This window comes from Typha latifolia, chromosome 10, assembly GCF_019914945.1.
Source record: "Typha latifolia isolate L0001 chromosome 10, TyphaL0001v2, whole genome shotgun sequence".
Classification (NCBI taxonomy): domain Eukaryota; kingdom Viridiplantae; phylum Streptophyta; class Magnoliopsida; order Poales; family Typhaceae; genus Typha; species Typha latifolia.
In genome coordinates this window covers 11,645,412-11,657,766 of record NC_133095.1, presented here as the reverse complement: position 1 = coordinate 11,657,766, position 12,355 = coordinate 11,645,412, and the positions used below count along the sequence as shown (strand labels likewise).

At 37.6% G+C, this 12,355-nt stretch overlaps 1 protein-coding gene across 1 annotated transcript; it reads left to right on the top strand.

Annotated features, from left to right (window-relative positions):
* Positions 1 to 4,840: 4,840 nt before the first annotated feature.
* On the top strand, positions 4,841 to 10,643 carry LOC140796163 (probable protein phosphatase 2C 64). The gene is made up of 5 exons (XM_073149065.1): positions 4,841 to 5,435; positions 5,565 to 5,831; positions 5,951 to 6,071; positions 6,178 to 6,401; positions 9,973 to 10,643. The coding sequence occupies exons 1-5, from the start codon at positions 5,196 to 5,198 to the stop codon at positions 10,432 to 10,434; spliced, it is 1,314 nt and encodes a 437-aa protein (XP_073005166.1). The 5' UTR covers positions 4,841 to 5,195; the 3' UTR covers positions 10,435 to 10,643.
* Positions 10,644 to 12,355: the final 1,712 nt, after the last annotated feature.

Genomic DNA, 12,355 nt, shown 5'->3' with positions numbered 1-12,355 from the left:
GTGGTGAATGCAATCTTACCACTATATAGACATGATCATTAGGCCTCACTCGCCCAAACCCGGCTCCAACCTGCTTGGTTTTAATTGGGCTAAGCCCGATTCGAGCCCGATTTAGGCCCGGCCCAACCTGAGTTCAAGATGGTAATGAACGACATGGGCTAAGCCTTTGCGCACCCAGCCCAGCCCAAAAGCTCGATCTACTACTCTTATCTATGACCCGACCCACAATACATATATATTTCTATAATTTTTCTTTTTTTATTTAGCGTAACAGTGAAAAGCGTCTCACATTGCATATAAGTCTATTAAACTCAGCCTAATAAGATATAATATTTTTTATATTTAACCTATTATGTTAGACCCATTATACCAAATTCAAGTCCATTATTTAATGAGCTAGTGGGCAGTAACGGGCTAGAATATTCTAGCCTGACCTAAGTGATTGGCGGGTCGGGCCGTGAACAAATATTTAAGCCCAGTTGGCTCAAAAAGCTCAGCCCGAACTCGGACCGGCCCGCTCGATGATCATATCTACCACTATGTTACTAAATTTATTCAAAATTATTTGGGATAAAGAGATGTACTTGAATCAGGCCTAGGATAATTAAATATGAAACTTATAGTGTAATAAACCTGCACTAAATTTTTTCATATATATGGGCACTATGAGGCTGACCACACTATGCCCATTTCGCCATGTAAGCCTGTGAGGACGTTATGCGTCCCCAATCGCTAGCTGAGCCTGCTAGGCACGCTAGACCTTGTAATCGTAGCCGCCACCGTAGAACCAGCGCTGCTCTCTATCTCTCCCTCTTTTGTGTAGTGATACTGCTTGAGTAGTGATGCTAGTTGACGTCGGGCATACATGCATACGATTGAGATTCTTAGTTTGTGGTTGCAAATAATTGATCATATTATTCGTCTTATGAGAGGCAGATGAGTGTATCATAATAATCTACCCATTTCTTGAAGGCGTTTGTGCCAAACAAGTACGGACGGTAGCTAGTGGACCGAATAGGAGGCATGTTAACTATACGTGGCAAATAGAGTTATTACATGTTAGGTCCGATCGTGATAATTAAACATATTATGTGCATGACTCATTTGTCTGTCATGATGATCAACTATTGAGATATCCATGCATTCTTTATGTTGGGTGCATTTATATCTATGTTATTTTATTATTGACAGTGTCACTTTTTGAGTATTAGGATCATTCATAATTGATATATGATATAGATTGACTGCTATCATAGTGGGAGCTCGATAGCAATTTCACATAGCAAGGTGTTAGACCCAATTTCTTTCACTTTTGATATTATAATATTTGTGAGAGATTTATATTTTTCCCTTATTATATCTTATTTTTAGTATATACTCTTGTATTTGGGGACTTTATACTGATGTATTTTGGATGGATTTGTTGTGGCTTGTGGGCCCCTTTTTGCTTTTATTATTTTTGTTTTGATTGGTATTAATAGTGTTTTGTTAGACCGCTAGCTTAAACCCATGTGAGAGCCGTTGGAGGCATGTGGCAGATATAGGTTATTTCACTTTGGATATACAATCCATATTGCAAACTTCTTGCACAATATGTAAAATCTAAGCAAGTCAATAGGAACTGAACAAAAACATCTTAGCTCACATATGGAGGCTATAGGAATATGTTTATTTACTTTAAGCAATGGCTTTAATTTGCAATTAGATAAGACTTTTTTATGTTTAAGTTTTTAACAAAATTTGATTTCAATTTCTAGACTTGTACAATAGAATATTTCTTTAAGTTTTCAAACACGCTTGATTCTATTAGGAACGATATTTTGTCTAGTGGTCTTTATCATATTAATTTGCAAGATAATGCTATTTATAGTTCAATGCTTGTTTATATTAGCACTAAGCGATGCAATATTGATGAAGACTCTTCTACGTTATAACACCAAAGATTGGAACACATCTCTGTAGAAAGAATTAAGAAATAGGCAAAAGATGAAGTACTTAATACTTTATATTTCACTAATTTTGAGAAAGCAGACAATAAGTCTAGAGGATGTTGTTTATATAAAATAATCTAAAAGATTTCTTAGTGATAATGAGCATTTGATTTGTAAGCTTAAGAAATTCATATATATTTTGATAAAAAGCTTCTAGTCAATAGTATTTTAAATTCAATTGGGGTGACTTCTTCGTTTGGATTTGTTAAAAATTTAATGGATCAATGCATATACCAGAAAGTTAGTAAGAATAAGATTTGTTTTCTTGTTTTATATATGGATGATATTTGCTTGCAATCAATGATAAAGGTTCGGTTCATGAGATGAAATAATTTCTCTATAAACTTCATATGAAAGATATGGATGATATATCTTATATCATTGGCATTAAGATTTATAGAGACTGATTTCTTTGTATTTTAGGTATGTCTTGGAAAGTTTATATTAATAAAATTATAGAGGATTTCAAATGAAAGATTTTTCATTAAGTCTAGCTCCTATGTGAAAGATGATAAGTTTAATTTCAGCCAAGACTAAAGAATAATTTTGAGAGAGAACAAATGAAGAATATTTTCATATGCTTCTACTACTAGAAGTCTGACGTATGAATAGGTCTGTACAAATCTTGACATTGTATTTGTTGTAGAAATATTAAGATAATATCAGAATATTTTAGGTATGGACTGGTGGAGAATAGCAAAATAAGTGATGAAATATCTAAAGACTATATATTTATGTATAAATAGAAAAATAATTTGAAAGTGATTGGATACTCAGATTTTTACTTCATTAATTGTATTGATTCACACAAATCAACATCTAGATGCACTTTATTATAGCTAGTGGAGCTATATTATGGAGGAGTGGCTTAGAGACCTTGATTGCCATGTTTACTACAAAAGTTAATTTGTTTCTTGTTTAGAGGCCACTTCACATGATATATGATATGAGTTTTATATTTGAGTTTAGATTTATGGATTTTGTTTTTATGTCATTAAGAATTTTCTGTGATAATGTAATTACTACTTTTATGATTAAAAATAATAAAAGTGAAAGTTGAAGTAAAAATATCGGCATTAAGTATTGGTCATTAAGCACTTAAATATTGAATTAATGATCGCTAATCCTTTGACTAAAGGCATATCATAGTTGAAATTCAAGGATTATGTACAGAAGATGAGATTTGATTCTATTATATAATTATATATACAATTTATGAATGTAACTCTTATTAGTTGTGATGTTTTCTCATATTAGTATGCATCTTAAGTATTTAAAAAATTCATAAGGATAAACATGGGGTTTATTCATTAAGTTTACCATATAAAGTGTAAAGATTGAGAACTAAATATATCATAATATATGGAAGGTAATACTTGTTATTAAATGACTTTCATCATGTTATATTTTTTATTTCTTAAAATAATAATTAATGGGATTAAGTTAGAGCATCAATAAAATTAAATCTATGAATCAAGTGGGAGAATATAACTGTTTTTTTAAAACTAAATTTATTATGGTCTAAATATTTTCTTTTTTTCATATCAAACGTTCGTAGTTAGAACGTTTTCTTATTGATTAGATGAATATTATCTCATTGATTATAGTTAGAACGTTTTCTTATTGATTACATGAATGTTACCTCATTGATCGAAATGAAGGTTTTGTCATTGATTGAGATAAATGCTTTTTTTTGGATAAATATTTTTTTAGATAAATATGATAACTCTAGCAATAAAGTTTGATAGAACTAAACTATATATAATTGATTTGTTTTCTAAACACATTCACTCAATTCAGAAAAGCTATGTATTTAAGAGTTTAGAAGAATCAAAACTAACGAGAAAATCAAAGAGTCCAAGGTGTGTAAGATAAGATGATATTTTGGATATTTAGTTTTCGATAATTTAATTCCATTTTCCGGATCATATTTTTATCTTTCTTCTCAGATATTGCCTGATCTTAATGGGCTTCACAACCTGTATAGATTCACACTCCCCTTGCCATAAACAGCCAACTACCAATGTTTAACCCTGCTGTTCGTCTTCAATCCAGTAGACAACGCTTATCCAGATCATCTGCTGAGTTGTTAGTCAACGTCCCATCCCAACACACCTCTTCCCTTCTTAATTGTTAACTTCTCTAAATAGGTCCTTATCGTATACACAATCTTATTGTTATCTTCAACTTGTGTGTGTGTGTGTTTTTTTTAACTTCTGTTCATTTGGAATCTCGTGTCTTAGAGGGATGAGTACGCTTCCTCAGACCTTTTCGATTTGGCACATAGCGACAGGAGTTGGTGCGAAGATTGAACAGAAATGAGGATAGTCAATTAGATAGACCATGATGCTACCGCTCGTTCTTTGTGTGGCCACTGGCCAATAATTCCGGCCCACTCCCGTCTATATTAAAGAGTAGCAACGAGGAAGAAAAAAAAAAGTGAAAAGAGAGAGGAATGGGGGGCAACCCTGCGGTTTCCGTGTACGCGCCATCTCCCTCCACTTTTCCCCCATCTTTCTTCCAGCCCAACTATATATCATCTGTCTGTCCTAGTGTTTAATTAATTAATTAATTAATTGCCTCTCGTTCTCTTCACGGAGTGGAATCCGGCAATTGCTCACGACGTCCTACTTTTTTATATTGCTTTGCATACAACTGCTTATCATGTGAAAGGAGGAACTACACGCTTCCCTGCCTTCCACCTGCGGTATAAAGTAAGAAATCTTCTTGGTCTTTCTTTTTTCTCTTAAAAAAAGATCTTCTTGGCCTTTGACATGTAGCCATTGTTGTTACTGGCCTTGTCCGATCTATTAATAAATATTTTCTCTTTTCTCTTGTTTGTATTTATTAACCAGGTTAGTGGACACTAATACCTAATATTTTTCTCTTCTTCGATACTCTCTCTTTCATCCCCAAAGTCGTCAATCCTTTTAGTCTCCCACATCGGCCATCTCATCTTCCTCTGCCCCTGTTGAAAATAATTAAAAGCAAAAAAAAAAAGAAAAAGAAAAAAGTAGCCTTTAGCCAGCAGCAGCGAAAGGTCTCTCTATCCCTCTCACACCCACCCGCTTTATAGCTCCTTTTGTTGACTCCTTGAGATCTCTCTCTGATCTGCTGGACCTGAAGAAGAAGAAGCAAAGCAGCTCTCCCCTGCTTCTATCTGGAATTGTTTGCGACCGATGCAACATTCGGCTCATCAAGTTGATGGGTAATTGCGTCGCCTCGACCGGTACAGTAATCTGTACCAAAACTGGTGCAGATAGGAGGAGGAAGCAGAACACCAACAACGGGAAAGGGTCATTGAGATCCAAGGTTCCTAAGGAGGAGCATCTGCATCTAATTCCAGGGAGGATATTCTCCAATGACGGTAGGACTCGCACCTCCTCCATCTTTACCCAACAAGGGCGCAAGGGTATCAACCAGGACGCCATGATCTTGTGGGAAGTGAGTTGATTACAGACCCCATCCCCATCCCCATCCCCATCCCCACCCCCATCGAATATTTCTTCCTTTCTATAGGACTTATCTAGTTTATTTATCATCCATGAATCATGATATGGTGAATGGGGTTAGGACTTTGGCTTCGAGGGCGGCGTCCTGTGTGGTGTGTTCGACGGCCACGGGCCACAGGGCCATCTCGTGGCCCGCAAGGTAAGGGACGCTCTTCCGCTCAAGCTGCTCTCGTACCTCCACAAGCACGGCAAAAACCAGGAGCAGTTGGTATCCACTTGGAGAAGGGCCTTCGTCAAGGCCTACAAGGCTATGGACAAGGATCTTCGCGCCCACCCTACTCTTGATTGCTTCTGCAGCGGAAGCACCGCTGTCACCGTCCTCAAGCTGGTTCGCTTACTATAACCCCATTTCCTTACCCTCTACCGTCGCCCTTCTCACATAGCTAAGCTTTCTGCTATTCCTTCCTCCGTTCCTTCCTCCCTTCCTTCCTTCCTTCCTTCCTTCAGGGTTCGACTCTTTTTATGAGCAACATCGGCGACTCCCGTGCAGTATTGTGTTCCAAGGACGAAAACAGCGGAGATGCGATTGCAGTGCAGTTGACCGTCGATCTTAAGCCCGATCTCCCAAGTATGTATTGATCTCAAGTCTTTTGGAATGCAAAAGTCTCTCTCATCTCGCATAAGCACAACCTATTCTTATTTATTGCTTTATTTTTCTTTCTTTCGTTCTGCAGGAGAAGCAGAGCGGATCAAGCGGTGCAGGGGCAGGGTATTTGCGCTGCAGGATGAGCCAGAGGTACCTAGGGTATGGCTCCCATTTGACGATGCTCCAGGGCTGGCGATGGCTAGAGCTTTTGGGGACTTCTGCTTGAAGGATTACGGAGTCATCTCTGTGCCAGAGTTTTTTCAATGGACGCTCACCGACAAGGACCAGTTTGTCATTCTCGCATCTGATGGAGTAATTCCTTTCTCTGAAATCCATTGATTGTTTTTGTGCATCCTCCATCGATTCTCAAATTGCAACCTTGCTAATTTATCTTCCAAGTTCCGTGTTCTCTGTGTAGTTTACATGGATTGCATTTACAAAAGATAATTATTGTTTCACCTTTTAGATGTAGCTGCATATCCTTGGAAACTGAGTCAATATATAAATAATCATTTAGCATCTAATTTATTCGTCATCAGTGCTTATAACTTTCTCCATATAGGAAGCTAATCTGTTTTATCAATTGGACAACGATTTGACACTTTGTAAGCTGTGATTTTTAACAAAGATCGGAATATTGAACTGGTGAAATTTGAGCATCTATTTATTTGTCATCAGTGCTTATCACTTTTTCCATATAGGGAGCTAATCTTTTTTATCAATTGGACAACAATTTGACACTTCGTAAGCTGTGATTTTCAACAAAGGCCAGAATATTGAACTGGTGAAATTTTAGCTATACCTATTTCTGTCTTTCATTTTATGCCCTTCATTGTGATAACCATCAGCACAAATCTATGAACTCCTAGAAGCTTAGTTACTTCAAGGAATTCCTGTTAAAGATTTGGATCATAATACTAGACTCTAACATTCTTCTCCCATCCACATACTTCTGTAATATATCCTCTCCTCACCATACTTGTTAGAGATGTGATATATTATCAATCCATTAAAGCTTTTATCTAATATGATATCAAGAATTTTTTTAAAGGTCATGAGTTTAAATTTTATCTATCCCCTTATTTTCTACTATCTATTATGGTGCAATGTGGAGAGGCTGCACATTCTCATATTTATTATTTGTTCACGTGTGGTATAGAGATCGCACATGAGAGTGCTTATTACAAACATGATACACATTATTGGTACATATCTAATAGTCAACTGGTTATTGAAGAATACTAAGTAGTATATTAGTCTAAGAAAGCAATAATCACCACTATAAGGAAGATGAAAGCACAATAACTTGTTAGATATGACAAGCATTCTATGTGCACTAAAATAAAATTGTGGATTGGTAGATTATAGGAGTATATGCTGTTCTGGACCACGCAATGTTGGTATGCCAACTGATATTTAGGAAAGGGGATTATTTAGAATTGCTTACATATTTTGTAGGGAAAGTTTCTCCCAGCACTCATGGTTCCTGGATAATCATAAAACCCTCTTATATTTTCACCGATTTAGCGGCTTCGTCGTAGAGCACAGCTAGTTTGCTTACAAAGGTGAGGCACCTAGCATTTTTCAGTAGCTTCCTAGATATCACCACTACGGCCTCAACACATATCTTGCTGTAGTTCTTAATTCTTTTTCTAGTTTGAACCTTGTGACTCGGTGCTGAGGCAAGTTAACCTTCACTTGGCATAAACGAGGGCAGAAGATTGTCATTCTGGAGGAGGTTCTACTATGTCGAGATGCGCTTTAGTGGAACTTGATATGCTACCATGATAACTTATATGGTCTGCCATTTCCTCTCTTTATGTAACAATACCAAGTGAGATGCAACCACATTCATTTTGTTGTCTTACATGAAGTTGAAAAGTTATCCAGAAGAAAATTTCTTGCAAATACCTTTGGTTAGAGAGCTAAGTAATGTATCAACACTCGCCTTTTGACATAGTAAGATCTTGTCTTGCTTATTTAGTTTTCGTACATGGGAGCCATCTTCTAGTTAATAGTACTGCTATTAAATGTAGGTTTTCTTTAATACCATAGAAGATGCCTCATTTCAATATTTCATCTATGGAATTCCCGAATAGGATTTGCGACTTTATCAATCTTTATGATTGACTTGTTAAGTATAACGTCAGGGTAAAATCATCATTGGTGGAACATTTGATGACAACTGCATGAGCTTCTGTGCACATAGAATTTTTGTTTTTCTCAGATCATGTTAGTGATGTTGAGAATTAAATTAGTTGTTTTGGATATGCATTACAGTAGGGCTTACTGAACTTCAAGATATGCATTTCATACCAATGGTTGCATAAAGGTTTTGATGTGACACTAGAAAATAACACAGGATGGCTAATTTGTTATTTATTTTCTGATGCAAGTTTTCCCTGTGGTCCTATTATTTAATTATAAATCTGATCTGGGAACTCCAGTTAATTGTCAAGCTTCCCTGATAGTGTTTGTTTCTTATCAATTTCAACTAAATGCTTCAGGAAGCAGTTTGTTGCCCACATGGACACATGGACACAAAATGTATTAAGTATCAATTTTCTTTTTCTTGATAAGGGGGTTGCATTTACTTTAGTTTTGATGATCAGCCTCCTGAACTTCCTTTTTTCTAACTCTTTTGGCAACTGAAATACTGCGAAAGTGCAAATTTGTTCATCTGCAGCATTTCATCACTTGAAACTTATGCGTGATTGGGTTCATCATTATAATCTCATACTGTGCAGTTTCTAGTGTTGAAGCTTACAACTAAGGATTGACTGGTACTATGCACCAAACACCTTCTATCTTGCCAGGTAGATCTTAACTGGCTAAATTGGTTTTCCAGAACCAAAGTAGGCCTGACATGGCTTGATTGCTTGATACTGGGTTTCTGCAGTTCAGAATTCAGCGGGCATCGCATGACCCACTTGCACTGATACTATGCACCAAGCATTTTCTATCTTACCAGGTAGATTTAACTGGCTGAATTGGTGTTTCATAACCAAAGCAGGACTAACATGGCTTGAAGGCTTGATACTGGGTTTCTATAGTTCAAAAATCAGCAGCATTGAATGTCCCATTGAGCAAGTTTCAGCATTCCCTTCATAGCTATCCGTTGTTTTATTATACTTGCCTTCATGGCTCATGAAGATAACTGTTCCTGTTCAAATTGCCTGTGATCTTGTCTACCATAGCCAATGTCAGATGTTTAGTCAGCTGCTTTTATCTGTTAAGAGGTTGTAATGGTGTTAGCCATCTGGCTGATACTTTTATGAGTCAATAGCTTGCAGTATACTTAGCAAAAGTGTGATCCTTTGCCTGCCAAAGCAGTTGAGAAAAAAATGTTATCTACATGGGATAAAGTTTGAGAGAAGGGAGAGAAAAGGTATTAGTTGATAAAATTAGTCATTAGTTAGGATGCTGAGTTAGTGAGTTGTCACCTATCAGGTTCTTATGTATGATGATCATGTTGGCTGTTTATTGATGGATACCTTAGATTCCTGTTGGGCATTTATTCTGAGGGACAAGACTAATTTACAGGGGCTAGCTATAGAAGTATTACAAAGGGAAACTAGGATGAGTTGAAGTATGGCCTGTTTCTGAAGTCTCATTCATCAATATCAGATAGTAATGAGCTTGCTTAAGGAGATCAGCATCTTGGCACAAATGATTCTCTTTTCTTAAGGTCTTATTTTTGCTTGAAAATTCATTTTGATGATTGCATCACTTTTCTGCATATAAGCATTTCATTTTCATTTTCTATGTAATTGAGTAAAAGCAAGTATTGATGCAAAAGGAGATGATAAACTTATGTAGTATGCATATAGCTGAATAGTTGATTTAATGGATGGTCTAATTGATCCATATTGGCATCTTTCAGGTCTGGGATGTTCTTAGCAATAAAGAAGCGATAGATATCATTACATCATCTCCAACTCGATCAAGTGCAGCAAAATTCCTAGTTGAAGCTGCTACACGTGAATGGAAGTCCAAATATCCTACCTCAAAAATGGATGACTGTGCAGTTGTTTGCTTGTACTTGGATGGGAATGTGGATGGAAATGCGGATCCTGGAAATGATTCAATAGTGATAAACTCCGTTTCTGTGGATAACTTGCACTTTGAGAGTCCAACAAATGAGAATGAAGAAACAGACCAAGAACCTACCTTAACGCGGAATTATACAGTAAGATCAGGGGGAAACACCAAGATGCAAGTTTTGGTAGCAGAGGATGGAACTAATGGTGTGGCGGAGGATGAGAACTGGTCAGGCCTCGAAGGAGTGACAAGAGTAAATTCACTTGTTCAGCTACCCAGGTTTTCCAAGAAGGCTGCCACCTGATGATTGTGCAAGTCTTGCTAATGGGCTTTGTCTTTTAATTTTGATCCTCTTTTGATTTTTGATGTTTATTTACTTTGTCAGGTGGTTTGTAAATTTTTCTCGGATCACATAAGCTGTCAGAGGCTTTTGTGTGTAACTCTTAGTCCAACAGTGTTTGTGGAGTACATTGAAATTGTCTTAAGGCTGTGAAATGCTCATTGGACCAACTATTCTTGGGTGTGAAATTTTCCCTTCCCGTTCTGGTGCTACTGCTGAGAGAAGTGGTTTGTTCCTTTTACCTTATTAGTTGTGTGGTTTTTGGGCCACCTATCTATTGTTCTTAAAATCTGGGTCACGCTGGTTATGGACCATTGCGAGGATATATTTATTCACTATTTATAATTTTAGCTATTCAACAAATCACTAACAGTAAAATGAAATAAGTAGATCCACAGTCAATCAAAGATGTTAAGAAGTTCTGAACAAGATAAACAATTGTTTAAACATTCACGCTGCGGTAGCCAAATAAAGTGGTTTGTGAGTCGTCTTCAAATAGAATTAGTGCTCCTATGTATTAATGTATAGTATAAGGGGATTAAAGGAAATTTGGACTTCCCAACAGTGCTTGCTCATGTCTCTGGAAGTGAGCGAACATAAAAAGTAAAAAAGGTATACCAATTAGATTCCAACAAGACAGTTACATCCGGGAGAACTATTCCTGGTCAAAGAAGGTGGCAATGGCAAGAATGGTCAATATTGGACTAGGTGGCTAGTCAGAATTGCTGACGCAGATGCAGTTGCTATTCCTTCTCTTCTAAGTTCAAATTTGGATCGACTATTCTGCAGTCAAAGTTGGAGTCTGCCTTCAAGGAGGGATTGGAGGCAATCACTGGTTTATAAAGCGAAGCAAATAAAATTAATTAGGTAGAGCCGATTGGATTGGATTGGATTGGATCAGAGCATGGAAGTGGAGCGGCAGCAGACGAGTAGCTCCTCGTATATCTGCCGGAACCGGATGCTGCCGAGGTCACGACCCATGGGAGGAAGTCGACGACGGGATAACAATAATATGCAAGAGGCATCTCCTTCAAGATCCGTCAAGAAGCAATACCCGACAAGTGGAGCTTGGTGGGGTGCGTGCCGGGAGACGGCTCTGCCTTCAGCTTCAGCTACAACTTCAGGCGAGAGGATTATTAATCGACGCCGGCTGCTGCAAATGCCAGGGGACAGAGAGGTACTGAGTAGAGCGTTGTCGCCTCCGGTGCGGCGACGAACTCAGAGACGATGGAGCTTCCGGCCGACGCCCAGCCGCCTCTGCAACATGTCCGTCGATTAGTTAGAATTTGTACCACCTGTTTCTATCCTGATCAACCCGAATCAGAATCCGAGTGAGAGTCATCCCCAACTATAAATACATTCATATTCATTCATTCTTTTCTGATTGATGTATAATAACACAACTAGCATACATGCGTAATCAGCGCAATTTATGCTAGAAAAGCACTGATGATCGAATTAATGTGGTGATGCCGTGTTCGTCAGTTGGACTAGTGACCAGATCTGACTTCTGACCCTTGATTTTGATTTTTGGGACAAGGGCGGGCTTGGCCCGGGTTAGATCAAGCTGCGCTAGTGCACTAGTCTTGTTTCTTCCACACTTCATGTCCCAAAGCGTTAACTGCCTAAAATTGTTCGTGACCATTATCATAACCCGTATTGTGTGTGGCACGGACTTTTGGATACCGTTGTGATGTTCTAGGCCCTCGTATACCTCCGTGATTGTGGTGCGAGTGTGACAATAACATAGCATCAGCATGGCATACAGGGTTAAAACGAGAACAAATGCAAATGCCGTATATATACTGCATGGGTGTTTGCCGTAGCAAATGGTCCATATATGTTAATGGTGTAGAAATTATAATATGAGAGGATGTTCACTTTA

Bases quoted from the DNA above. Each gene is read 5' to 3' on its own strand.
- LOC140796163 (XM_073149065.1), top strand. From the start codon at position 5,196: ATGGGTAATTGCGTCGCCTCGACCGGTACAGTAATCTGTACCAAAACT. The intron at 5,436-5,564 runs GTGAGTTGATTA...GAATGGGGTTAG, and splicing joins ACGCCATGATCTTGTGGGAA to GACTTTGGCTTCGAGGGCGG. The intron at 5,832-5,950 runs GTTCGCTTACTA...TCCTTCCTTCAG, and splicing joins CTGTCACCGTCCTCAAGCTG to GGTTCGACTCTTTTTATGAG.